Source organism: Camelina sativa, chromosome 17 (genome assembly GCF_030686135.1).
Source record: "Camelina sativa cultivar CO46 ecotype springtype chromosome 17, ASM3068613v1".
Classification (NCBI taxonomy): domain Eukaryota; kingdom Viridiplantae; phylum Streptophyta; class Magnoliopsida; order Brassicales; family Brassicaceae; genus Camelina; species Camelina sativa.
Window position 1 is genome coordinate 9230156 of NC_141896.1, and position 25263 is coordinate 9255418.

At 36.5% G+C, this 25263-nt stretch overlaps 5 protein-coding genes and 2 pseudogenes across 5 annotated transcripts; 6 read left to right on the forward strand and 1 right to left on the reverse strand.

The window, feature by feature from the left end:
* Positions 1 to 451: 451 nt before the first annotated feature.
* On the forward strand, positions 452 to 3076 carry LOC147923431 (wall-associated receptor kinase 5-like). Its single transcript, XM_010479083.3, has 3 exons — positions 452 to 1430; positions 1542 to 1715; positions 1809 to 3076. The coding sequence occupies exons 1-3, from the start codon at positions 584 to 586 to the stop codon at positions 2993 to 2995; spliced, it is 2208 nt and encodes a 735-aa protein (XP_010477385.2). The 5' UTR covers positions 452 to 583; the 3' UTR covers positions 2996 to 3076.
* A 1109-nt stretch (positions 3077 to 4185) lies between these two features.
* On the forward strand, positions 4186 to 7068 carry LOC104756482 (wall-associated receptor kinase 1). The gene is made up of 3 exons (XM_010479084.3): positions 4186 to 5372; positions 5487 to 5660; positions 5749 to 7068. The coding sequence occupies exons 1-3, from the start codon at positions 4526 to 4528 to the stop codon at positions 6933 to 6935; spliced, it is 2208 nt and encodes a 735-aa protein (XP_010477386.1). The 5' UTR covers positions 4186 to 4525; the 3' UTR covers positions 6936 to 7068.
* A 5649-nt stretch (positions 7069 to 12717) lies between these two features.
* Positions 12718 to 15471, forward strand: LOC104756484 (wall-associated receptor kinase 3). The gene is made up of 3 exons (XM_010479085.3): positions 12718 to 13782; positions 13892 to 14080; positions 14164 to 15471. The coding sequence occupies exons 1-3, from the start codon at positions 12900 to 12902 to the stop codon at positions 15333 to 15335; spliced, it is 2244 nt and encodes a 747-aa protein (XP_010477387.2). The 5' UTR covers positions 12718 to 12899; the 3' UTR covers positions 15336 to 15471.
* Positions 15472 to 16536: 1065 nt separating this feature from the next.
* On the forward strand, positions 16537 to 19396 carry LOC104756486 (wall-associated receptor kinase 5). The gene is made up of 3 exons (XM_010479087.3): positions 16537 to 17727; positions 17821 to 18018; positions 18105 to 19396. The coding sequence occupies exons 1-3, from the start codon at positions 16890 to 16892 to the stop codon at positions 19292 to 19294; spliced, it is 2226 nt and encodes a 741-aa protein (XP_010477389.1). The 5' UTR covers positions 16537 to 16889; the 3' UTR covers positions 19295 to 19396.
* Positions 19361 to 20263, reverse strand: LOC104756485 (uncharacterized). Its single transcript, XM_010479086.3, has one exon. The coding sequence runs from the start codon at positions 20204 to 20206 to the stop codon at positions 19508 to 19510; it is 699 nt and encodes a 232-aa protein (XP_010477388.1). The 5' UTR covers positions 20207 to 20263; the 3' UTR covers positions 19361 to 19507.
* A 283-nt stretch (positions 20264 to 20546) lies between these two features.
* On the forward strand, positions 20547 to 21770 carry LOC104759324 (F-box protein At1g30790 pseudogene; annotated as a pseudogene).
* Positions 21771 to 23933: 2163 nt separating this feature from the next.
* Positions 23934 to 25156, forward strand: LOC104759326 (F-box protein At1g30790 pseudogene; annotated as a pseudogene).
* The last annotated feature ends 107 nt before the right edge of the window (positions 25157 to 25263 follow it).

Genomic DNA, 25263 nt, shown 5'->3' on the forward strand with positions numbered 1-25263 from the left:
CGCCTCAATTATTACTTGTGTTGGGTGTGTTGCGTAGTATGGTGGTAAACTGAAAAAATATCAATGTAGTGTTTGTTCCACAGCTTCACTCATACTATCGTCACACAAGAGGATAGATTTCAAATCGTTGACCAATACTTTTTATAATTGTCAAGTAGTTTTCTATTTGTTGATATCCCATATTTTAAGCATAGACATGTCTTAATATTTAGTTATTTTACTATTTATTCACATTTGTAAATTCATTGCTTCTACCAACCATCCTAATCGTTGAATACTGTTAAACAGAAACAAACACAGACGTTGTGATGTAATAATATTAGAAATATATACGTATGCAGCAAATTTGAACGTGGTCTTCTTGCTTATGTAAGTTGAGTTTAGTATTTGCCATTTGTAGGAAATTAAATGAGGAACGGGTCAGCAAACACTAATCAAGAAAACATCTCAAGACTGAGGATTGTTTCCTATTAAAGAAAAAGCCTCAAAGAGATTATTAAAAAAAAAAAAAAAAGATCAAAAGAGTAACAAAGTTAGAGAGAAAGAAACAAACAAAGAAAGAGAGAAATTAAAAAGGGAGAAGATGATAAAGGTGTGTAGTCGTCTGTTCTTGTTGGTGGCTATCTTCTCCATTGCTTATACGCAGCTAGTGAAAGGGCAACATCAACCTCGACAAGATTGCCAATCTAAATGTGGTAATTTCACTATTGAGTACCCTTTTGGTATTTCTACAGGTTGTCACTATCCCGGAGATAAGAGTTTCAAAATCACCTGTAAGAAAGATAAACCAAATGTCAGACGCAACATTGAAGTGAAAACCTTTGATCACAGCGGCCAGCTACGCGTCCTGCTTAATCGATCTACTGTTTGCTACGACGAGGAAGCAAATATTGAAGTCAACTCCTACCGGCTTAAGCTGGATAATTTCTCTCTCCCCCCCAACAACAAGTTTACTGTAGTCGGCTGTAACGCTTGGGGGCTTCTGCGCACTTTTGGAGTGCAAAACCACTCAACTGGATGCTTGTCATTATGCGATTCTCCCCCGGCGCCACATAGTAAATGCAATGGTGCAGGTTGCTGCAGAACAGACGTCTCTATCCCGTTGGATAGCAATAGACTTCAAACTGGATCAGAGCGCTTCGAAAACATGACTTCTGTGAAGCACTTTAATCCTTGCACCTACGCTTTTCTCGTTGAAAATGGTATGTTTAACTTTAGTTCTAAAGAGGACCTTAAGAATCTGCGGGGTGTCAAGCAGTTCCCTGTGGTACTAGATTGGTCTATTGGGAACCAGACGTGTGAGCAAGCTGGAAGCAGAAACATATGTGGTGGGAACAGCACATGTTTTGATTCTACTCGTGGAAAGGGTTATAACTGCAAATGTTTAGACGGTTTTGAGGGGAATCCATACACTTCAGACGGTTGCCAAGGTACTTGATAATAATTTATTTAGCTTTCTTTCTTTCTTTTTTTTGAGAGTTAATTGTTTTACTCATACATACATTTCTTGTTGCATCTTGCCCTCTTTTTCCTTGGAACAGACATCAATGAGTGTACTACTACGAGTTCTATCCTCAAACATAATTGTTCGGATCCCAAAACCTGTAGAAACAGAGATGGAGGCTTTGAATGTAAGTGTCGATCTGGTTACCGCTTAGATAAAACCACTATGAGCTGCAAGCGTAAAGATTTTGGATGGGCTATGATTCTTCTTGGTAAGTTTCCCCTCTCACTGTTTCTGGACATATTGTTTTCCAGATCAACTCACTCTAATCATCTATATGTCTTTGTGGTGTGTGTGTGATCAGTAACCACTATTGTCTTCTTGGTCATCCTACTTGGCATTAGTTACATAAAACAGAGGCTGAGGCGTCGGAAAGACACCGAGCTACGACAACAATTCTTCGAGAAAAATGGTGGTGGCATGTTAATACAACGACTCTCAGGAGCAGGGCCATCAAATATTGATGTTAAAATCTTTACTGAGCAAGGCATGAAGGAAGCAACTAATGGTTATGAGGAGAGTAGAATACTGGGTCAGGGAGGCCAAGGAACAGTCTACAAAGGGATATTACCAGATAACTCCATAATTGCTATAAAGAAAGCTCGGCTTGGAGACAATAGCCAAGTAAAGCAGTTCATCAACGAAGTGCTCGTGCTTTCTCAAATTAACCACAGGAACGTGGTCAAACTATTAGGCTGCTGCCTAGAGACTGAAATACCCTTGTTGGTCTATGAGTTCATTAACAGTGGGACCCTTTACGATCACTTGCACGGTGCCATCTACGATTCTTCTCTTACATGGGAACACCGTCTAAGGATAGCAATAGAAGTCGCTGGAACTCTCTCATATCTGCACTCCTCTGCTTCTATTCCCATAATCCACCGCGATGTCAAGACTGCTAATATTCTCTTGGATGAAGACTTAACTGCAAAAGTAGCTGACTTTGGTGCGTCAAGGCTGATACCAATGGATAAAGAGCAGCTCACAACTATGGTGCAAGGCACTCTAGGTTACTTAGACCCAGAGTACTACACCGCAGGGTTACTGAACGAGAAGAGCGATGTTTACAGTTTCGGAGTAGTCCTCATGGAACTGCTCTCAGGTCAAAAGGCATTGTGCTTTGAACGGCTAGAGACCTCAAAACATCTAGTGAGTTATTTTGTTTCTGCCATGAAAGAGAATAGGTTGCATGAGATTATTGACCGGCAAGTAATGAAGGAGGATAATCAGAGAGAGATCCATGAAGCTGCAAGAGTTGCTCTTGAGTGTACAAGACTTATGGGAGAGGAAAGGCCAAGGATGAAAGACGTAGCTGCAGTGCTAGAAGCCTTGAGAGTCAAAACAACCAAACATAAGTGGTCAGATCAGTATCCGAAGGAGGTTGAGCATTTGCTTGGTGTTCAAAACTTATCAGCGCAGGGTGATACCAGTAGCATCGGCTATGACAGCATCAAGAATGTAGCAATATTAGACATTGAAGCTGGCCGCTGATATTTATTAGTCCAGCTCTCACAAACGCAAATGTAATGTGATTTTTTCTTGTGTTGTAAAGGAATCTTAGTGCTTCACATATTCTTAGTGTTACCTCTTTAAAAAAAGGAAAAAAACAATGGCTACAAATAATATGGTATAAAGGGGACAAAAACAAATTCGTTAAGGAACACTAAAACTTTTTCCAACAAAAAGCATCAAAAGAAAACAGAGGATGTTGTTGTGATCAGGAGGCTTCTTCTACATCTTCCCTATTTATCAATCTTTTCATATGTTAAAAAGAAAACCAATTAAAATAACTGTTAATCACTTTTAGTTGGTCTTGTTTGTGTTGTAGTATTTCAGAATCCTGCAATTCTTGGAAAATGGGAACATGACTGCAATAATCAAAAAGAGATCCACGGAAGCGGCCGGAGTTGTTGTTGACTGTACAAGAGTGACGGGAGAGGAAAGGAGAGGATATTATAATAACCTGAAGCAGAGGATATTGAGCACAAGAAGAAACAAGTATGACAGCATTGGACACTGAAGCAGAGGATATATATCATTACCACTCTGTTTAAGTATCAAAACATGACATTCAAAAAACCATTTAAGGTCGATCTTATTGATCATCAAATATTCTATTTATAACTCCCCTTTGATGTGTAAGCTAACGGGAAAAACAAAAGAGTTATAATTCGAGTCGAGTGTTTGTTTTTTAATACTTTCAATTTTCTTGTTCTTCAATCTCCATAATATATATGTACTTGAACCTAACTAATGGGTTTAGATATCACATCCTGGCTCCAAAGTTGATACTTGTGTATTGTGTGGTATGTACGTAACTAGATTTGAAAAAAAAAGGCTCATTGACTCATATTTTTTTATTACTCTACCTAAAACTTTGATATTTTCGTTTTCTAAAATTAACTTTACCATTCTTGTTGCATAAGATTGCTCTGCTTTTGTAACCATTAAAATAATTTTTCCGTTACAAAAATATGCTCTGTTGAGTGATGATATTAGTAATGATGGTTTCAAAAACAGCTTTCACTCATATTAGAGTGAGTAGAGCCAATCCAAATGAGATTATTATTAGTAATGATTGACGTTGACGAAGACGTTAAAAGTGGTTGACTTGTGACACTGTAGTCATAATATTTACTATTCTTCTCACTTTTTGTACATAGAGAAAAAAAGAGAAGGAAGATTCCTTGCAAGTTGCAACTACATACCAAGCGTCTTATTCTTTGAATAGTAAGAGGTAATTCACTGTTTGGAGAAACCAAATTGGACTCTTCACTAGGAGTTAAAGCAAACAAAATATCAAGAAAACATAAGAGGGGCCGGGACAGAGACTGAAGCAAACGTACAATAAAGGTTTTGATTGAGTAGTTGAATTTTCGTCTAGCAGTTTCCTGCAATTTCTGAGAAAATGGGAACGGGTTCTTTTCCTACAATAAAGGCCTCAAGGAGATGACTGATGAGAGAAAACTCAAAAGAGAAACAAAGTTAGAGAGAAAGATAGAGTCAAAATAGAGGTAGAAGATGAAGTTGCAGGAGGGTCTGTTCTTGGTGGTTATATTCTGTCTTTCATATACACTTCTGGTCAAGGGGCAAACTCAACATCAACCTCGCAAGGATTGCCAAACTAAATGTGGCAACGTCAAAATAGAGTATCCTTTTGGCATTTCTTCAGGTTGTTACTATCCAGGAAACGAAAGCTTCAGTATCACCTGCAAGGAAGATAGGCCACATGTCTTACGCGGCCTTGAAGTGAAAAACTTTTATCACCGCGGCCAGATACAAGTTCTGCTTAATGTATCCTCTTCTTGCAGCAACGCCCAAGGAAATGAAACTTTGGGCTACAGCGATTTTACACTGGATGATTTATCTCTCTCAGCCAACAATAAGTTTACTGTAGTAGGCTGTAATGTTTTAGGAATTGTGAGCTCTTCTGAAATGGAAGATTATTCAACTGGATGCATGTCAGTATGCAATGTTCCACCGCCAAAAAATGGAAAATGTGATGGTGTAGGTTGCTGCAGAACAAACGTTTCTTTCCCCTTGGATAGCTATACATTCGGATTTTTTTCAGGTCGCATACCAAACATGACTTCCGTGGACAAGTTTAATCCTTGCACCTACGCTTTCCTCGTCGAAGATGATGAGTTTATCTTCAGTTCTTTAGAAGATCTTAAGAATCTGCGAAATGAAACGCAGTTCCCTGTGTCACTAGATTGGTCTATTGGAAACAAGACATGTGAGCAAGCTGGAAGCACAAGAATATGCGGTGGGAACAGCACATGTTCTGATTCTACTACTAGAGGCGGGTATATCTGCACATGTAACCAAGGTTTTGATGGGAATCCATACATTTTAGACGGTTGCCGAGGTACTTTATATTAATTTCTTTTGCTTTCTTTCATTCTTTCTTCTTTTGTGCGTTAATTGGTTTCCTCATACATACATTTCTTTTTGTGTCTTGCCCTCTTTGACCTTGGACCAGACATCAATGAGTGTACGACTAGTAACAGTAACCATAAACATAATTGTTCGGATCCCAACACCTGTAGAAACAGAGATGGAGGCTTTGATTGTAAGTGTCGCTCTGGTTACCGCTTAGATACAACCACTATGAGCTGCAAGCGTAAAAATTTTGGATGGGCTATGATTCTTCTTGGTAAGCTTCCCCCTCTCACTGTTTCTGGACTTATTCCCGCATCAACTCATTCTAATCATCTATCTGTCTCTGTGATGCGTGTGATCAGTGACCACTATCGTCTTCTTGGTCATCCTTCTTGGCGTTAGTTTCATACAACATAAGCTGAGGCGCCGGAAAGACACAGAGCTGCGACAACAATTCTTTGAGAAAAATGGTGGTGGAATGTTGATACAGCGACTCTCAGGAGCAGGGCCATCAAATGCTGATGTTAAAATTTTTACTGAGGAAGGCATGAAGGAAGCAACTAATGGTTATGATGAAAGCAGAATCCTGGGTCAGGGAGGCCAGGGGACAGTCTACAAAGGTATATTGCTAGATAATTCTGTAGTTGCTATAAAGAAAGCTCGGCTAGGAGACCGTAGCCAAGTTGAGCAGTTCATCAATGAAGTGCTCGTGCTTTCACAAATCAACCATAGGAACGTGGTCAAGCTCTTGGGATGTTGTCTAGAGACAGAAGTTCCCTTGCTGGTCTACGAGTTCATTAACAGTGGCACTCTTTTCGATCACTTACACGGTTCTCTGTTTGATTCTTCTCTAACATGGGAACACCGTCTGAGGATAGCTGTAGAAGTCGCTGGAACTCTTGCTTATCTTCACTCCTCTGCTTCTATTCCAATCATCCACCGAGATGTCAAGACTGCCAATATCCTCCTGGATGATAACTTGACTGCAAAAGTGGCTGACTTTGGTGCATCAAGGTTGATACCGATGGACCAAGAGCAGCTCACAACAATGGTGCAAGGAACTCTCGGCTATTTAGACCCAGAATACTACAACACAGGGCTTCTGAACGAGAAGAGCGATGTTTACAGTTTTGGGGTAGTCCTCATGGAACTTCTCTCAGGTCAAAAGGCATTGTGCTTTGAACGGCTAGAGACCTCAAAACATCTAGTGAGTTACTTTGTCTCTGCCATGAAAGAGGATAGGTTGCATGAGATTATTGACGGCCAAGTGCTAAACGAGTATAATGAAAAGGAGATCCAGGAAGCTACAAGAATTGCTCTTGAGTGTACAAGACTTATGGGAGAGGAAAGGCCAAAGATGAAAGAAGTAGCTGCGGAGCTAGAGGCCTTGACAGTCAAAACAACCAAACATAAGTGGTCGAATCAGTATACTGAGGAGAATGAACAATTGATTGGTGGTCACATCTTGTCTGCACAAGGCGATACCAGTAGCACTGGCTATGACAGCATCAAGAATGTAGCAATATTAGACATTGAAGCTGGCCGCTGATAAAATCACATGTATCTCTTTTGTTTTTAAATAATGTTTAACTATCTCTTTGTTCTTTTCTTTTTCTTTTTTTGTGCAAGAATATATTTACGCTTGAGATCATAAATAATATGTTCATAACTCCTCTTCTTAAGTCTATCAGAGCATGGCCACTGGAGGTACTCATAGGGTAGCATCATTCCATTAGATGATTCTTTTGGTTATGCTGCAAAAGAATTAGCAAGCATCGGTGAGGTTTTGAGGATGAGGAAGAGGTGCAGTTACTAGCATAGTAGTTTGTCTGCAAGTGTCATCATAATATAACAGACTCTTACATGTTTACTTTTAACCAGGAAACAGAGATGTCAAGCCGCACAACGATATCCCCTCCTAACTTAACCAAGATGGTTAAGTTCTTCATCTTGACATCTTGAGCCCACGCTATGTCATGTGGAAGAAGGTTAAGAGTGGATTTAGGAGTTGTAGAAGGTATTTGTTATCTATCAGATCAATGACCTGAGATTACATTTGATCTCAGCACAAAAGTGAATGTCTCTGTTTTTTTTTTTTTTTTTTTTTTTAATTACTGCAAGTATTGAGAGAATGAGCACATAATATTTTTCAACTTGCAAACCTACCAAGGTTTCTTTAGTGGAAGATGATTTTGGTTTAAGTTCTTATTGAATTGCTTTAATCTATATAATAATAACAATCTGAAAAAATGCCAACAACAGTTGCGACTTTTCGTCGTACCTTTTCGTTATATATATATTTTATTTTATTTTGAAAGAAAATTTCAACAGTTGCATCTTTTTAAAAAGTTGCATCTGTTAAATATAGAGTTGTGTATCTTACAAACAATTGTGTCTATTCGAATGTTCACATCTATAGAAATTTATATATAAATGACTTCTTATCACTGTATTCAAATATTCTTTTTTTATATATTTTTGACAGAAAATTTCAACGGTTGCGTCTCTCTAAAAAGTTGTGTCTGTTAAATGTAGAGTTGTGTCTCTTACAAACAATTGTGTCTATTCAAATGTTTGCATCTATATAAATTTATAGATAAGTGACTTCTCATCATTGTATTCAAAAATTTTTTATTTTATATTTTTGACAAAAAATTTTCACAGTTGCGTATCTCTAAAAAGTTGTGTCTGTTGAATATAGAGTTATGTCTTTTACAAACAATTGTGTCTATTTAAATGTTAGCATCTTTAGAAATCTATATATAATAACTTCTCATCATTGTATCAAATATAATAATAACAATCTGAAAAAATGCCAACAACAGTTGCGACTTTTCGTCGTACCTTTTCGTTATATATATATTTTATTTTATTTTGAAACAAAATTTCAACAGTTGCATCTTTCTAAAAAGTTGCATCTGTTAAATGTAGAGTTGTGTCTCTTACAAACAGTTGTGTTTATTCAAATGTTCACATCTACAGAAATTTATCTATAAATGACTTCTCATCACTGTATTCAAATATTCTTTTTATATATTTTTGACAGAAAATTTCAACGGTTGCGTCTCTCTAAAAAGTTGTGTCTGTTAAATGTAGAGTTGTGTCTCTTACAAACAATTGTGTCTATTCAAATGTTCGCATCTTTATAAATTTATATATAAGTGACTTCTCATCATTGTATTCAAATTTTTTTATTTTATATTTTTGACAGAAAATTTTCACAGTTGCGTATCTCTAAAAAGTTGTGTCTGTTGAATATAGAGTTATGTCTTTTACAAACAGTTGTGTCTATTCAAATGTTCGCATCTTTAGAAATCTATATATAATAACTTCTCATCATTGTATCAAATATAATAATAACAATCTGAAAAAATGCCAACAACAGTTGCGACTTTTGGTCGTACCTTTTTGTTATATATATATATATATTTTTTTTATTTTGTTTTAAAAGAAAATTTCAAAAGTTGCATCTTTCTAAAAAGTTGCATCTGTTAAATATAGAGTTGTGTCTCTTACAAACAGTTTTGTCTATTCAAATGTTCACATCTACAGAAATTTATATATAAATGACTTCTCATCACTGTATTCAAATATTCTTTTTTTATATATTTTTGACAGAAAATTTTAACGGTTGCGTCTTTCTAAAAAGTTGTGTCTGTTAAATGTAGAGTTGTGTCTCTTACAAACAATTGTGTCTATTCAAATGTTCACATCTTTATAAATTTATATATAAGTGACTTCTCATCATTGTATTCAAATTTTTTTTATTTTATATTTTTAACAGAAATTTTTTTTTTTCACAGTTGTGTATCTCTAAAAAGTTGTGTCTGTTGAATATAGAGTTATGTCTTTTAAAAATAGTTGTGTCTATTCAAATGTTCACATCTTTAGAAATCTATATATAATAACGTCTCATCATTGTATCAAATATAATAATAACAATCTGAAAAAATGCCAACAACAGTTGCGATTTTTCGTCAAACCTTTTCGTCATATATATATATATATACATAATACATATATATATATATATATTTTTTACAGAAAATTTCAACGGTTGCATCTCTCTAAAAAGTTGCGTCTGTTAAAGGTAGAGTTGTGTGTCTTACAAACAGTTGTGTCTATTCAAATGTTCACATCTTTATAAATTTATATATAAGTGACTTCTCATCATTGTATTGAAATTTTCTTTATTTTATATTTTTGATAGAAATGTTTTACAGTTGCGTCTTTCTAAAAATTTTTGTTTGTTGAATATAGAGTTGTGTCTTTTACAAACAATTGTGTTTATTCAAATGTTCACATCTTTAAAAATCTATATATAAATAACTTCTGATTATTATATTCAAATTTTCTTTATATTTGTATTAGTTAAAAGAAAATTTGTTAGAAATGACGTCTCATTACTGTGAGAAATTTATTGCAGTTTGATATATTTTGTTAATCGTTGTAATATTTAATTATATTTTGTCTCTAGGTATACAACCATCTATTCATCGAGGGTTTTCATTCTATTGGTATGAATCTAAACCAAAATTTTTGTTTTTAGCTGTTAAAAAATATGGTTCAAGTTGGTTTTTTCAGAAAATGAGAGCATATTGGCTCGTATATGTTTGTTTTTTTTTGTCACAAACATATATATATATATATATATATATATTGGTCTACTCCATGCTTTTTGATTAGAAAACCAATTGTATTATAGAAAACAGTATGGATTTCTATATTTCTATTTTAAAAAAAAAAATATCTGATTATGAAATATCAAGGTAAAAATAAAACTAAAATATCACAGTTTGTTCTATTATATTTTCTATAGTTGGGAACATTCAGTTTATTGGGAGATGGAAAACTGATGATGAACAGAAAGATTGACGGTTGAGATGATTGTCCAATAAACTATCTTGACAACAAAGACTTATCTACAACTTCATATAGATTAAGGAAATTTGTATATTTAGTTCTAGTCATAATACACTCAAATTGAAATCTTAACAACAAAAGATATTGAATATGAAATATTATATAAGTTTGAAAAGGTTTTGGATTCTGACTGCCAAAAAAAAAAGAGGAGCATGTGAGAGCAATGAACCCGGCCATCCTTGGCCGACAATCTTTCTTAGACGCGCACATTGTGATGCTACACCATACACCTAAATGTTATTGTTATAAGTTCTAACTATTATTGTTCCCCTCTCATATTTATTATATTATATATTATTTATGTGTGGCTCGGAATAATTAACATGCATCTTACGCGGAGAAAAATTAGTAATAAGTACATTCAATATTGGATTAACCATGTATATATAATCTATTATAATTGGCAAAATGTTTAATGACTATAGGTTGTTTTTCATCTATAAAACAATAGTTGTTTGTATTACATATACATTTACAATACTGCCTTTATGAATATTGATGTATTCTTTTTTATATGAATATGTAATTGAGTTTTGATTCAAATAAATAAAATATGTGATAATTTCTGTTTAGTTATATTCAAATTTGAGAGGATTGGTAATTTTCTTACTGATTGACTGAATAGTAATATTTATATTCATTTCTTATGAAGTAAAAATTGATTTTGGAAATAGAAATATGTTTGAGTTATGCTAAAAAGGATTAAAATAATTAATAGAAATGAATTTAAACAAATCATTATGTCAATTTATAAATGGTCCTCAATTAATGTTTTTAATATTTGTAATTTGTTATATGATTATTAAAGAAATTTATAGTATCTTATACAATGTATTCATAATTTTATCATTTAAAACAAAACAAAAAAAAAATTAAAAATATAATCATTTACCTATCATATTTGACAACAAGAGAATAAGTTGTAACGGTTCATAAAATATACAAAAATATGATTGTAAGGTTAAGAAGAGAAGACATGACTGTAGATTGCATTTATTCATTTCTCAGAAATTAAAAAATATTTTATGAAAGTTACGACGAAAAGACATATATGAAATGTTACATTGAAAAGACGCAAACGAAAGGTTAAGACGAATAAAAGCGAACGAAATAACACGACTGCAATGATATCTCATGGCAGTTAATCGTAAAAATTTGTTTAATTTGATAAGTGTAGCATTGATAATTATTTATTTAATCATATGTGAAGGTAAGATTATTTTTTAAAAAATATTTTTCAATAAAGATATAAAGAATGTTTCAAAAATTTGTATGGTTTTGAAATTTTTATTAAATAGTTTAATAAAAAAAATTAATTAAAGAATTCTCGTAATAAATATTATACTAAAATGAATTCCCTCGTGATATCGCGGGGCTCCATACCTAGTTAGTTTAATATTAATTATATAATTAATATAATTATATAATGGGTTTATTGAGCATTATATAATTATATTTAATTATATAATTAGTTTATTGAGCATGGCCAATGGATCATGCTCTCATAGTTGTCGTCTCTGCCTCTTGGAACAGAGATATCTACGATATCTACAGAGATATCTAATATGGGCTTTAGATATCCCCTCCATCTTGAGTCGTGAGCCCAAAAATTAAAAGATTATTAGGCCTTCCCGCCTCAATTAATATTTGTATGTTGCGTGGTATGTACGTAACTCCAAAAGGCTCATTTGCTTCAAACTACCTATTTGATGAGCCTTGACTCATATATTGCTTTGTTACTCTATATACAATTCTAATATTGCATTTTTCTAAATTAAATTATCATTCTTGCTGCATAAGATTGCTCTGGTTTTGTAACCATCAATAGCTTTCAGATTAGTGATGACTTGACGAGCGAGCCAATCTGTCAAAGATTATATTTGTATACATAGTAAATTGACAGAGTTACCTCTACAAAACAATACCTTGAAAATCTCTATGCCTGGTCTGTCAAAGAATGTTTTTGCTCAAGATTTTCTCGCAGTTTCTTGGAAATAACTCTTGTTTTCATTTGGTGAAAGTGGTGGATTTGCATGGAAATTTCTAATAGAGATCCTCTTGAAGAGTAAGCAGCGACATATATAGGGCAAGAACTATTCAAAAGCTTCAAGAACTTGTTGACATTTATAAACTCAATATCCTCCACGCAAAGAAAAAACTCAAAAAAGAAAAAAAAAACTAAAAAGTTTGAAGTTGACACATTTTAATATTTTGGAAGTGTGTAGGTAGTCTGAACTCTGAATCTTTACTAGCTTTTCTTCACATTTGAAGATTACTTGTAAGCACCAATTTTCGTGTGGTCTTAAAGTCATGCAAAAAATAAAATTCAACTGCCGGAAAATGGAAGGATGGGAATTTGGAGTTGTATACTTAAATGTTGTTCTGGCATCACAATGACATGGTCAATGTTGAATTTTAGTATGGAAGATATCTGAAATTCAACTAGTCAGTGAAAACGAATCAAGAGCACATGTCAAAACAGGGGTTTGTTTCCTAGCTATAAGAAGCCAATAAGCGATGAGAGAAACCTCAAAAGAGAAACACATTTAGAGAGAAAAGAAAAAGAAAAAAAGAGAGAATAAGGTAGAAGATGAAGCTGCTGCAGGAGGGTGTGTTCTTGGTTGCTATTTTCTTCTTTGCATATACGCAGCAGCTGGTGAAGGGGCAACATCAACCTCGCAAGGATTGCCAAACTAAATGTGGCAACATCACAATCGACTACCCTTTTGGCATTTCTTCAGGTTGTTACTATCCCGGAGATGACAGTTTTAATCTCACCTGCGACGAGAAACAGAATCTCTACATAGGCAACAACACTGAAGTGAAAACTTTTAACCACAGTAGCCAGCTAAGTGTTATGTTTAACCGATTCTCTTTTTGCAACGACGAGCAGAGGAATAGTACTAATGAAACTCTCATCGGGTATCGGCTGGGTAGTAGTTTCTCTCTCTCGGCCACCAACAAGTTTTATTTAGTAGGCTGTAACGCTTTGGCACTTCTAAGCACTTTTGGCAAGCAAAATTACTCAACTGGATGCCTGTCATTATGCAATGCACCACCGGTGGAAAATGGAGAATGTAATGGTGTAGGTTGCTGCAGAACAGACGTTACTGTCCGGTCGGATAGCAATATATTCCAATATGGCTCAGATCGCTTCGTGAACCAATTTAATGCTTCCGAAGGTCAATTTAAAACTTCTGTATATCAGTTTAATCCTTGCACCTACGCATTTCTCGTTGAGAACGGTCAGTTTAACTTCAGTTCTTCGAAAGATCTGAAGAACCTCCGGAATCTCACGAGTTTCCCTGTGTCACTGGATTGGTCTATTGGAAACAAGACATGCAAGCAAGCAGGAAGCACAAGCATATGCCGTGAGAATAGTGGATGTATTGATTCTACTCGTGGAAAGGGTTATAACTGCAAATGCTTAGAAGGTTTTGATGGGAATCCATACCTTCCAAACGGTTGTCAAGGTACTAATTGGTATTAATTTCTTTTGCTTTCTTTCTTCTTTTGTGTGTTAATTATTTTCCTCATACATACATTTCTTGTTGCATCTTGCGTTCTATTTCCTTGGACCAGACATCAACGAGTGTACTACTAATAGCAGTACCCATAAACATAATTGTACGGATCCCAAAACCTGTAGACTCAAGGATGGTGGAGGCTTCTATTGCAAGTGCCCATCTGGTTACGACTTAACTGCCACTATGAACTCCACTATGAGCTGCACGAGGCCTGAATACTTAAGATGGACTCAAATTTTACTTGGTAATTAAGCTCCCTTCACTTGTTGGTTCTAGATTCTTTCTTTAAATCAACTCTCTCAAATCATCTATGTATGATGTGATTAGGAACCACCATCGGCTTCTTGGTCCTCCTGATTGCCGTTAGCTGTATACAACATACAACGAAGCACCGAAAGGAAACCAAGCTCCGACAACAATTCTTCGAGCAAAATGGCGGCGGCATGTTAATACATCGAATCTCAGTAGCAGGGTCATCAAATGTTGATGTCAAAATCTTTACCGAGGAAGGCATGAAGGAAGCAACCAATGGTTATGAAGAGAGCAGGATCCTGGGTCAGGGAGCCCAAGGAACAGTCTACAAAGGTATATTACCGGACAAATCCATCGTTGCTATAAAGAAAGCTCGGCTTGGAGACAGTAGCCAAGTAGAGCAGTTCATCAACGAAGTGCTAGTGCTTTCACAAATCAACCATAGGAACGTGGTCAAGCTCTTGGGGTGTTGTTTAGAGACTGAAGTTCCATTGTTAGTCTATGAGTTCATTCCCAGTGGGACTCTTTTCGATCACTTGCACGACTCCATTTTTAATTCTTCTCTAACATGGGAACACCGTCTGAGAATAGCCATAGAAGTTGCTGGAACTCTTGCATATCTTCACTCCTCTGCTTTTATTCCTATAATCCACCGTGATGTCAATACTGCTAATATACTCTTGGATGAAAACTTAACTGCAAAAGTAGCTGACTTTGGTGCTTCAAGGCTGATACCGATGGATAAAGAGCAGCTCACAACTATGGTGCAAGGCACTCTAGGTTACTTAGACCCAGAGTACTACACCACAGGGTTACTAAACGAAAAGAGCGATGTTTATAGCTTCGGGGTAGTCCTCATGGAACTGATCTCAGGTCAAAAGGCAATGTGCTTTGATCGGCCACAGCAGTCAAAACATCTGGTGAGTTACTTTGCTTCTGCCACGAAAGAGAATAGGTTGCATGAGGTTATTGATGGGAAAGTGATGAAGGAGGACAATCAGAGGGAAGAGATCAAGAAAGCTGCAAGAATTGCTGTTGAGTGTACAAGACTGATGGGAGAGGAAAGGCCAAGGATGAAAGAAGTAGCTGCGGAGCTAGAGGCTTTGACAGTCAAAACAACCAAACATAAGTGGTCGAATGAACAGTTGATGAGTGGTCACATATTGTCTGCACAAGGCGATACCAGTAGCCGTGGTTATGACAGCATCAACAATGTAGCAAGGTTTGACATTGAAGCTGGCCGCTGATCAAATCACATGTATATCTTTTGTTTGTGAATAGTGCTTATCTCTTTTTTCTTTTATTTTTTTGTTTTTGTGCAAGAATATTTACGCGTGAGAAATCCTTGTAGATGATAAATTATATGTTCATTATTTCCCTAAATTGCTATCTGATTAACCATTAGTTGATTCGGTATCAGGAAATTTAGTGTTCGTAAATACATAGTAACAATGATGATCATTCGATCATCTCAAATATGATCCTTGTGTGTTGCTTGGTTCAAACTTGATATTTGATCAACAGCTTGAGTCATCATGTTTCGTTACTCATCAATATCTAAAAGGGATGTCATAGCTGGGAATTAAAGAAACAACTCGTAATAATAACATCAGAAGAAAACAGAGCATGTTGTAATGAAGATGACTTGGGAGTCTTATTCCTACATCATATCGTACCACTTGAAGGCAATTATCTTATTTGAATAATAATGATAGAGATATATTTTGAGGTGGAAATAAATGTCAAGAAAAAACAGAGTAAATTTTGCCGTGTAATATAAGGAAAAGAAGAGAGATATAGCCGAGACTGAAGTTGACGAAGAGGGTTCACACTGTATGAGGATTCCTTGCAACTACCAACCTTCTTAATCTTTGAATAGTAAGAAAACAAGTCACTGTTAACAAAACCAAATTGGCTACCCCACTATGAGGGAAACGAACAAGATATCAAGAAACGACGAGAGGACCGAGACCTAAAGTTGTCACTGTTCAACCTAAGTAAACGTACACGTTGGGATATGAAGCATGTATTAACGTCCTCCTTGCGTATTAGAGAGTATACTTGTATATAGTAGAGAATATACTCGTGAATAGTAGGTTGGTTAAGGATTCTGGAATATCCGGTTTATTAGTCTAATTTAGATTAATTAGTTTGGTTAATACCGGTTAAGGTCAATTGTACAGAATAAAGATCTTGTAACAAACTCTTTTGATCATTAATCTACAAGACTAAAATGCAAAAATGTTACATTAATTGGCATGGTCTTGTTTTGTGTAGTTGAATTTTAGTCTTGTAGATTCGTGCAATTTCTGGAAGAATAGGAACGGTTCTGCCTTCTGCGAATATGAGTGAAGAAAAGAATTTGTTTTTTTTTCCAAAGGAAAACAGGGAGCCTTATTATTCATACATCTTCCCTCTTAAAGGCAATTTGCATCTTCCGATAATAATAATATAAGAGATTTTTAAGGTGGAAATAACAATTAAGTTGTCTGGATATATAAACATAAGTAAGAGCCGATAGAGATTAAAGTTTAAAGGGTTGACGAGTCCACTACTTAAACGTCCTCTTTGCGCTACGTTTACCTTGGTCTGGTCTCTATAGCTATATACTATAGTAGTATAGCAGCTTCCTGCAATAAGACAAGAAGTGGAGACAGGTCAACGGGACTCTAAGTCAAGAGAATGTCAAGAGTGGAGTTTGTTTTCTTAGCTTTAAAAATCCTCGGGCAGATGAGAGAAAACTCAAAGAGAAACCAATATAGAGAGACTGAAAGAAAGTGAGTGAAAGAAAGAAGGAGAAGATGAAGTTGCAAGAGGGTCTGATCTTGGTGGCTATTTTCTACCTTGCTTATACGCAGCTGGTCATGGGGCAACCTCAACCACGCCAGGATTGCCAAACTAGATGTGGAAACGTCGCAGTTGAGTACCCTTTTGGCATTTCTCCAGGTTGTTACTATGCCGAAGATCCTAATTTTGAACTCACCTGTAACGAGACAACGAAGCAGCTCCTCAGTGGTAGTATTCCGGTCATCAACATTTCTCACAGCGGGGAGCTACGCATCATGAAGGCTGCATCCTACTCTTGCTACAACGGCACAAATTTAACTGATCAGGATGTTTATACCACTCAGATATATAGTTTAACTCTGTCCAACAAGAACAGGTTTACTGCAGTTGGCTGTAACACGTACGCGGTTATGACCACAATCAAAGATCGTAATTACTCAACTGGATGCTTGTCGTTATGCGATTCTCCCCCGGTGGAAAATGGACAGTGTTTAGGTGAAGGCTGCTGCTTCACCTCCGTCCCTCGGGGGAGCAATCATTTCATGATCACATCACGTCGCTTTGACAATGAGGCATCTTTTAGTAACTTTAATCCTTGCTTCTATGCCTTTCTTGTCGAAGATGGTATGTTTAACTTCTCTGCTACGGAAGATCTTAGGAATCTGCGGAATGTCAAGAAGTTCCCTGTGGTACTGGATTGGTCTATTGGAAACCAGACATGTGCGCAAGCTGGAAACACAAGAATATGCGGTGGGAACAGCACATGTTCTGATTCTACTACTAGAAGCGGGTATATCTGCACATGTAACCAAGGTTTTGATGGGAATCCATACCTTTCAAACGGCTGCCAAGGTAAATCACATTGATTTCTTATTCTTTCTTTCTACTTTTGAGTATGGATTAGTATCCTCATACATTTCTTGTTCTCCTTTTTCCTTGGACCAGACATCAATGAGTGTACTACTAGTAGTTCGACTCATAGACATAACTGTTCGGCTACCAGCACCTGTGAAAACACGCTTGGAAGCTTCGATTGTAAGTGCCCATCTGGTTATGACTTAAATACCACCACTATGAGCTGCGCACTTCATATCACACCTAAAGAAGAGCCTCAGTACTTAGGATGGACTACAGTTCTTCTTGGTAAGCTCTCTTCACTCACTTTGTTTTAATTTGTTTTCAAGAACAACTCCGGTCTTATGATCTTTGTTTGTTTGTCATGTGATCAGGAACAACCATCAGCTTCTTGATCATCCTGCTTACCGCTAGCTTTATTCAGCAGAAAATGAAGCGCCGGAAACAAACTGAGCTCCGACAAAAATTCTTCGAGCAAAATGGTGGAGGCATGTTAATACAGAGACTCTCAGGAGCAGGGTCAACAAATGTACATGTCCAAATTTTTACGGAGAAAGGGATGAAGGAAGCAACCAATGGCTATGAAGAGAGCAGAATACTGGGACAGGGAGGCCAAGGAACAGTCTACAAAGGGATATTGCCAGACAACTCCATAGTTGCTATAAAGAAAGCTCGACTTGGAGATAGTAGCCAAGTTGAGCAGTTCATCAACGAAATGCTCGTGCTTTCTCAAATTAATCACAGGAACGTGGTCAAACTATTAGGCTGCTGCCTAGAGACTGAAATACCCTTGTTGGTCTATGAGTTCATTAACAGTGGCACCCTTTACGATCACTTGCACGGTGCCATCTACGATTCTTCCCTAACATGGGAACACCGTCTAAGGATAGCAATAGAAGTCGCTGGAACTCTCTCATATTTACACTCCTCAGCTTCTATTCCCATAATCCACCGCGATGTCAAGACTGCTAATATTCTCTTGGATGAAGACTTAACTGCAAAAGTAGCTGACTTTGGTGCATCAAGGCTGATACCGATGGATAAAGAGCAGCTCACAACAATGGTGCAAGGCACTCTTGGGTATTTAGACCCAGAATACTACAACACAGGGCTTCTGAACGAGAAGAGCGATGTTTATAGCTTTGGGGTAGTCCTCATGGAACTAATCTCAGGTGAAAAGGCATTGTGCTTTGAACGGCCACAGACATCAAAACATCTGGTGAGTTACTTTGGTTCTGCCATAAAAGAGAACAGGTTGCATGAGATTGTTAATGGGCAAGTGATAAACGAGGACAATCAGTGTGAGATCCGGGAAGCTGCAAGAATTGCTATTGAGTGTACAAGAATTATGGGAGAGGAAAGGCCAAAGATGAAAGAAGTAGCTGCAGAGCTAGAGGCCTTGAGAGTCAAAGCAACAAAGCATAAGTGGACGGATCAGTATCCTGAGGAGAATGAACACTTGCTCGGCGTTCAAACCTTATCATCACAAGGCGATACTAGTAGTAGTACTGGCTATGACAGCATTAAGAATGTACCAATATTGGACATTGAAGCTGGCCGCTGATGTTAATGCTTTCACACAAAATCACATATGTATTTCTTTTGTTTGTAAAAAAAAGAATCCTACGTCTTTGTTGCTTCATCAATCTATCTGGTTATTGGCAAATTTAGAGCTTTTGTGTTCATGAATCTAATTTCCATATGACATTGAAACAAAGAAACACTAGAATCTAAACAAAGGCATAAAAACAAAAACATAGAGAAAACTCGTAACGCTTCATCTCCTGTACCTCTTCATCATCGATTCTGCTCGCTCAACCCTACCGAAAGCTTCGTAAAGAGACGGAGGAGGTTTCTCGAACATGATCGTTGTCGTCACACCGTCAAATCCTCTGTTCAAACCCATCAAAAACTCGTAACGCTGCTCCTTCTCTCTCGCCTCTTTAGCTAGTTTCGTACTCTCGCAATTACAACCACCGCAGTTACACTCAGGCACAGGATCATACTCCGCCAACTCCAACCAAGCTTTATTCAGTTTCCCAAAATACTCCGCCACAGAGTCACCACCTTGACTCAACGACGCGATTCTCCGACGAAGCTGGTAAATCTTCAGATCAACGCTCGGAACGAACCTGCTCCTTAGACTTTCCCACGCTTTATGCGCAGTCTCCGCGTACAACACAGACTTTACAAGCGTCTCGCTCATCGAGTTCATCAGCCAAAGCATAACCATCGCGTTGCATCGTTTCCATGGCTCATAGAGAGGTGAGGAAGGTTCTGGTTTCTCGATTGTGCCGTCGATGAATCCGATTTTGTTCGTGAATCGAAGGAAATCGAGAAATCGTTTTTTCCAGAAGATGTAGTTGTCTTCTACTTCGCTGAGTTTTTCGATAGAGAAGGAATTGGGTGATAGTTCAAGATACTCTGGTTGTACATAATACGGAGACTCTTCATCGATTGTGAGACTTTTCGCCATTGTCGTCGTCACTCGTAACTGCTCTGAAGCTCTTCTTCTAAATTTTAGGGATTGCTTCTTTTTATCCCTTTCGATTTTAGTCTTAAAATATTTAAAAAAATTAAAATATGTAAACAGTAGGCAGTTGGGCTTTAATGGGCCTTTATATTTTCCGTCCGGAGCTCAAAGTTCTAGGGTTTTTATCATTCCTTGGTTTACAAGCATTGTCATACACATTAGAATAGAAACCATCTCAGTCGGATGATTTGTGTGACTATATGTTGTTAGAACTTAGAAGCAATCTATCTTGTTGAAGTTTCAGACGAAGACCCACCAAAAGAAACGCTTCTGCCGAGTCGAATCCATGGTTTTGTTGGAGGGAGGTTGTAACGAGAACGATCAAAAAGACAAGCTAGATCCGATCCCTAATGATCTAGAGGCGGAGATACTGACTAGATTGCCGGCAAAGTCTCTGATGAAGCTTCTATGTGTGTCAAAGGTATGGTCTTCCATCATCCGAAGTCAGAGATTCATCGATTCACACTACGCTTTGTCCTCCTCGACGCGATCGCGTTTTATAGTAACTTGCTGTAATAATGGTGCATTCGCCCCGGCTGACTTCAAGCGTTTGTTCATATTTTCCTCTTCCTTGGAGGTGAAATCTTCTTCTTTAGTTGCCAAGCTAGACATGACAATACCTTTTGATGTGGTCTTGTATAGCAACTTCAAGTGTCCTTCCATCCACGGCTTTCTCAGTTGTTATTCTAATAATTATCAGTTCATTGTATGTAACCCGAGCACGAGGCAAGTCATTACCTTACCCATTAAAGGACCCTGCGCATCCTTGGGATATGATCCTGTTGGTCGTCAATTCAAAGCGTTGAACCTGGTGTCGTCTCCTGACCGGTCTCTTCAATTTCTAGTGCACGAGGTTATAACACTTGGCGGAACAGGAGAAGTATCACGTAGTCAGGTTACCACCGCTCGTTATTACCCTTTTACCGATGGCCTTTACATCAATGGTTCCATCTATTACGGTGCTTGGGACGAAAGACTAGACCCGTTGATTGCGTGTTTTGATGTTAGATACGAGAACATAAGTTTTATCAAAGTGCCTAGGGATCCTCTGTTTTGGGGTAACTCGGTATTGATAGATTACCGAGGGACGTTAGCTTCGATTTTTGTAAACGAATTTAAACCTTTCCAAAGTTTCGGTTTATGGATACTTGAGGATGCCACAAAACATGAATGGTCCAAGCAAACGTTTGAGCTTCCGTTCCCTTTGGTCAATATGACTTCCCCAGGCACCAACAAGGCTGGTGAAATCATTTTTGCCCCAAAATATCTCCCAGGCATTGGTCAACCCTTGTTCATTTTCTACTACAATGTAGAAAAGAAAGACATGAGAAGCGTTAGGCTCCACGGAATTGCAGACGATGAAGAGTTTCGGCGCCGATATAGACTCCTACATAATACGTGCGTCACTATCTCGCCCGACCACGTTGAAAGTATTGCCTCTTTGTAATGTGTGTGTGTTTTTTTTTTTCATTAATGGAAGAGCTGGATAGACTTGGATTTTTCTTCTTTCAACACCTAGCAAAGTTATGTTACCACTCATGATTTGCATTCTCTGACATGTGTATTTTGTTTAATTGTTGTTCATGTGTTGAGTGTTTTGTTTGTTTTTTTCTAAACCATTTGTTTCTGCTAGAAGGTAAGAAGATTTCATTGAACTGTAAAGGGCGTGAATAGGGGTAATGGAACCGGTCGGGATCTTGGGTTTAGTAGTTTTTAGTCTCCATTCAATAACAAGTTATGATACACTTGTTACATGATTAAAAAACTAATCAATATATGATTTGTACCAAATTGTTTGACAAGTCCAATTGTTACAATTACATCTTCCTTACAAGGCAACATTAAAGATAAATGTTTGACAAGTCCACTACTAGGTCTGGTCTGGTCTGGTCTGGTCTGTGTAGTTAAATACTTACTAGATCAAGATTCCTGCAAATATTTGGAAAGTTTGGACAGGTCAACGGAAACAAGTCAAGAGAACATCTTAAGATTGGGTGATAGTTCAAGATACTCTGGCTGGACATAATACGGAGACTCGTCATCGATTGTGATACTTTTCGCCATTGTCGTCGTCACTAGTCACTGCTCTCAGTCCTCCTGAAGCTCTTCTTCTAAATTCTAGGGATTGTTTCTTTTTAGGAAAAAAGATATCTAGCTACACGAAGTATTGGTGAATACATGGTCACACATGCCAAGTATAGTATTGTATACTCAACTACACAAAGTATATGTATTACATGACCACATGCATGAACTATATGATGTTATGCAGTCAACATCATAGACATATAATCTAGTACACCGGTCAGTTGACTCCGGCGAAGACCGACGTTGACTCCGGCGTTGACCAACACTAAAAAAATCTAAATTATTATAGTAAATTATTTATGGGTTTTCATGATTAAAAGACATTTTCTATTCCATATCCAAATATTTTATATATATCTCTAATATATTCATTCTTATAATTAATTACTTTTTATTTTTCAAGCTAAAGTAAATAGTTAAATAAAAATCATTTATAATTATTTTTTAAGATATAAAAACAATTTATAATTATTTTCAAGATATATATGTATATATATATAAATCTCTCATAATCAGATTATTTAATTACTACAAAATCAATAAAATCAAATTCAACTACTTTCATTAGAAAATAATATGCAAAAGATTGAGTATATGACTCTTTACTCTAAATTTTGCATGGTAAATGTTATAAAAAAGTTTAGACACTCTTTACTTTAAAATTTACAAACTCAAAATAACATATAACCAACAAAAAATTAACAATATTTACTTTTAACATATGAACATTTTCATTTTTACTCTCTTTTACACAATTACAATATGTTAAATTATTTTTTAGAAATTTTTTTTAAGGTTTGGGTTCTCTATATTACATTTAGGATATATTTAGGAAATATATTAAAAATATCTTTAGATATTGAATTAACATATAAACAACAACAAAAAAATTCACAATATTTACTTTTAACATATGAACATTTTCATTTTTACCCTCTTTTACACAATTACAATATGTTAAATTAATTTTTAGAATTTTTTTTAAGGTTTGGGTTTTCTATTTTAGATTTAAGATATATTTAAGAAATATATAAAAATATTTAGATATTGAATAGAATATTTTTTAATTAATACAAACCATAAATGATTTAATATAATAATTTCTTATTTTTATTTTTAATTTTAGAAAAAAATTTGGTCAACGCTGGAGTCAACACCGGTCTTCACCGGAATTAATCAATCAGTGTACCAGATTGTATGTCTATAGTGTTGAACACATGACGTCATATAGTTCATGCATGTGGTCATATAATACATATATTTCGTGTAGTTGAGTATACAATAATATAGTTGGTATGTGTGGCCATGTATTCACCTATACTTCATGTAGCTAGCCATCTTTTTTCCTTCTTTTTATCCTTTCGATTTTGACTTTTTTAGTCTTGAAATATTTTTTTTATGTAAACAGTTGGGCTTTAATGGGCCTTATATTTCCCGTCGAGAGCCCAAATATTTAGGGTTTTACCATTTCTTAGTTTACAAGCATGAAGTCACACTCATTAGAATAGAAACAATCTCAATCATATCTGATTTGTGTATCAGTGTATGTGTTGTTAGAACCGATCCAAGCTCCTGAAGGAAACGCCTTTGCCAAGTCGAATCCATGGTTTTGTTGGGAACTGCCATCAAGAGCAGTGAGGTGGAAGATGAGAAAGACAAGCTAGAATATTCGATCCCTTATGATTTAGAGGTGGAGATACTAAGTAGATTGCCGACAAAGTCTATGATGAAGGCCCGATGCGTGTCAAAGATATGGTCTTCCATCATCCGAAGCCAGAGATTTGTCGACTCCTACTACACTTTGTCCTTGACGCGATCACGTTTTATAGTCACTTTATGTAACGGTGATGTATACGCCAAGCGTGACGTCGAGCGTTTGTTAATTTTCTCCTCTTCCTTCGAGGAAGAGAAATCTTCTTCTTTAGTTGCTACGCTAGACATGACAATACCTTCTGTGGTCTTGAATTACAACTTCAAGTGTCCTTCCATCCATGGCTTTCTCGGTTGTTGTAGTAGTAGATTTCAGTTCATTGTATGTAACCCGACCACGAGGCAAGTCATTACTTTACCCATTAAAGGAATCCGCGCATCCTTGGGATATGATCCTGTTGGTCGTCAATTCAAAGCGTTGAACTTGGTGACTCGTCATGAACTGTTTCCTGATTTTCTAGTTCACGAGGTTATAACATTTGGAGGAAGAGGAGAAGTGTCACGCAAAAAGGTTACCACCGCTCCTTATTACCCTGTAGCCGATGGACTTTACATCAATGGTTATATTTATTATGCTGCTTGGGCCCCTATGCTAAGAATGGATCCAGTGATTGTGTGTTTTGATGTTAGATACGAGAAAATAAGTTTTATTAATGCGCCTAGGGATGTTGTCTTCTGGGAGTTTGAATCAATATTGATAGATTACCGAGGGAAGTTAGCTTCGATTTCAATATACCCATATGCTCCTTTCCAAAGTTTTGGTTTATGGATACTTGAGGATGCCATGAAACATGATTGGTCCAAGCAAACATTTGAGCTTCCCTTCCCTTTGGTCGATGTGACTTCCCCGGGCACGAACAAGGCTGGTGAAATCATTTTTACCCCAAAATATCTCCTAAACCATGGTCAACCCTTCTTCATTTTCTACTACAATGTAGAAAAGAAAAACATCAGAAGCGTTAGGCTCCACGGAGTTGTAGACGATGAAGAGTTTTGGCGCCGATATGGACTCCTAAAGAATATGACCGTCACTATCTCACCCGAACACGTTGAAAGTATTGCCTCTTTGTAATGTGTTTTTTTTTCTACTTTTTTTCTTTTTCTTTTTAAGGACCTTAATGTAAGAGCTTGATAGCTAGACTTGGTTTTTTCTTCTCTTTAATCAATATCTAGTTTTTCTTCTCTTTAACTGTTGTTCATGT

Excerpts from the sequence above, each read along its gene's own strand:
- LOC147923431 (XM_010479083.3), top strand. The coding sequence starts at position 584 with ATGATAAAGGTGTGTAGTCGTCTGTTCTTGTTGGTGGCTATCTTCTCC. Across the intron at positions 1,431-1,541 it reads CACTTCAGACGGTTGCCAAG|ACATCAATGAGTGTACTACT; the intron begins GTACTTGATAAT and ends TCCTTGGAACAG. Across the intron at positions 1,716-1,808 it reads ATGGGCTATGATTCTTCTTG|TAACCACTATTGTCTTCTTG; the intron begins GTAAGTTTCCCC and ends GTGTGTGATCAG.
- LOC104756482 (XM_010479084.3), top strand. The coding sequence starts at position 4,526 with ATGAAGTTGCAGGAGGGTCTGTTCTTGGTGGTTATATTCTGTCTTTCA. Across the intron at positions 5,373-5,486 it reads CATTTTAGACGGTTGCCGAG|ACATCAATGAGTGTACGACT; the intron begins GTACTTTATATT and ends ACCTTGGACCAG. Across the intron at positions 5,661-5,748 it reads ATGGGCTATGATTCTTCTTG|TGACCACTATCGTCTTCTTG; the intron begins GTAAGCTTCCCC and ends GCGTGTGATCAG.
- LOC104756484 (XM_010479085.3), top strand. The coding sequence starts at position 12,900 with ATGAAGCTGCTGCAGGAGGGTGTGTTCTTGGTTGCTATTTTCTTCTTT. Across the intron at positions 13,783-13,891 it reads CCTTCCAAACGGTTGTCAAG|ACATCAACGAGTGTACTACT; the intron begins GTACTAATTGGT and ends TCCTTGGACCAG. Across the intron at positions 14,081-14,163 it reads ATGGACTCAAATTTTACTTG|GAACCACCATCGGCTTCTTG; the intron begins GTAATTAAGCTC and ends TGATGTGATTAG.
- LOC104756486 (XM_010479087.3), top strand. The coding sequence starts at position 16,890 with ATGAAGTTGCAAGAGGGTCTGATCTTGGTGGCTATTTTCTACCTTGCT. Across the intron at positions 17,728-17,820 it reads CCTTTCAAACGGCTGCCAAG|ACATCAATGAGTGTACTACT; the intron begins GTAAATCACATT and ends TCCTTGGACCAG. Across the intron at positions 18,019-18,104 it reads ATGGACTACAGTTCTTCTTG|GAACAACCATCAGCTTCTTG; the intron begins GTAAGCTCTCTT and ends TCATGTGATCAG.
- LOC104756485 (XM_010479086.3), bottom strand. The coding sequence starts at position 20,206 with ATGGCGAAAAGTCTCACAATCGATGAAGAGTCTCCGTATTATGTACAA.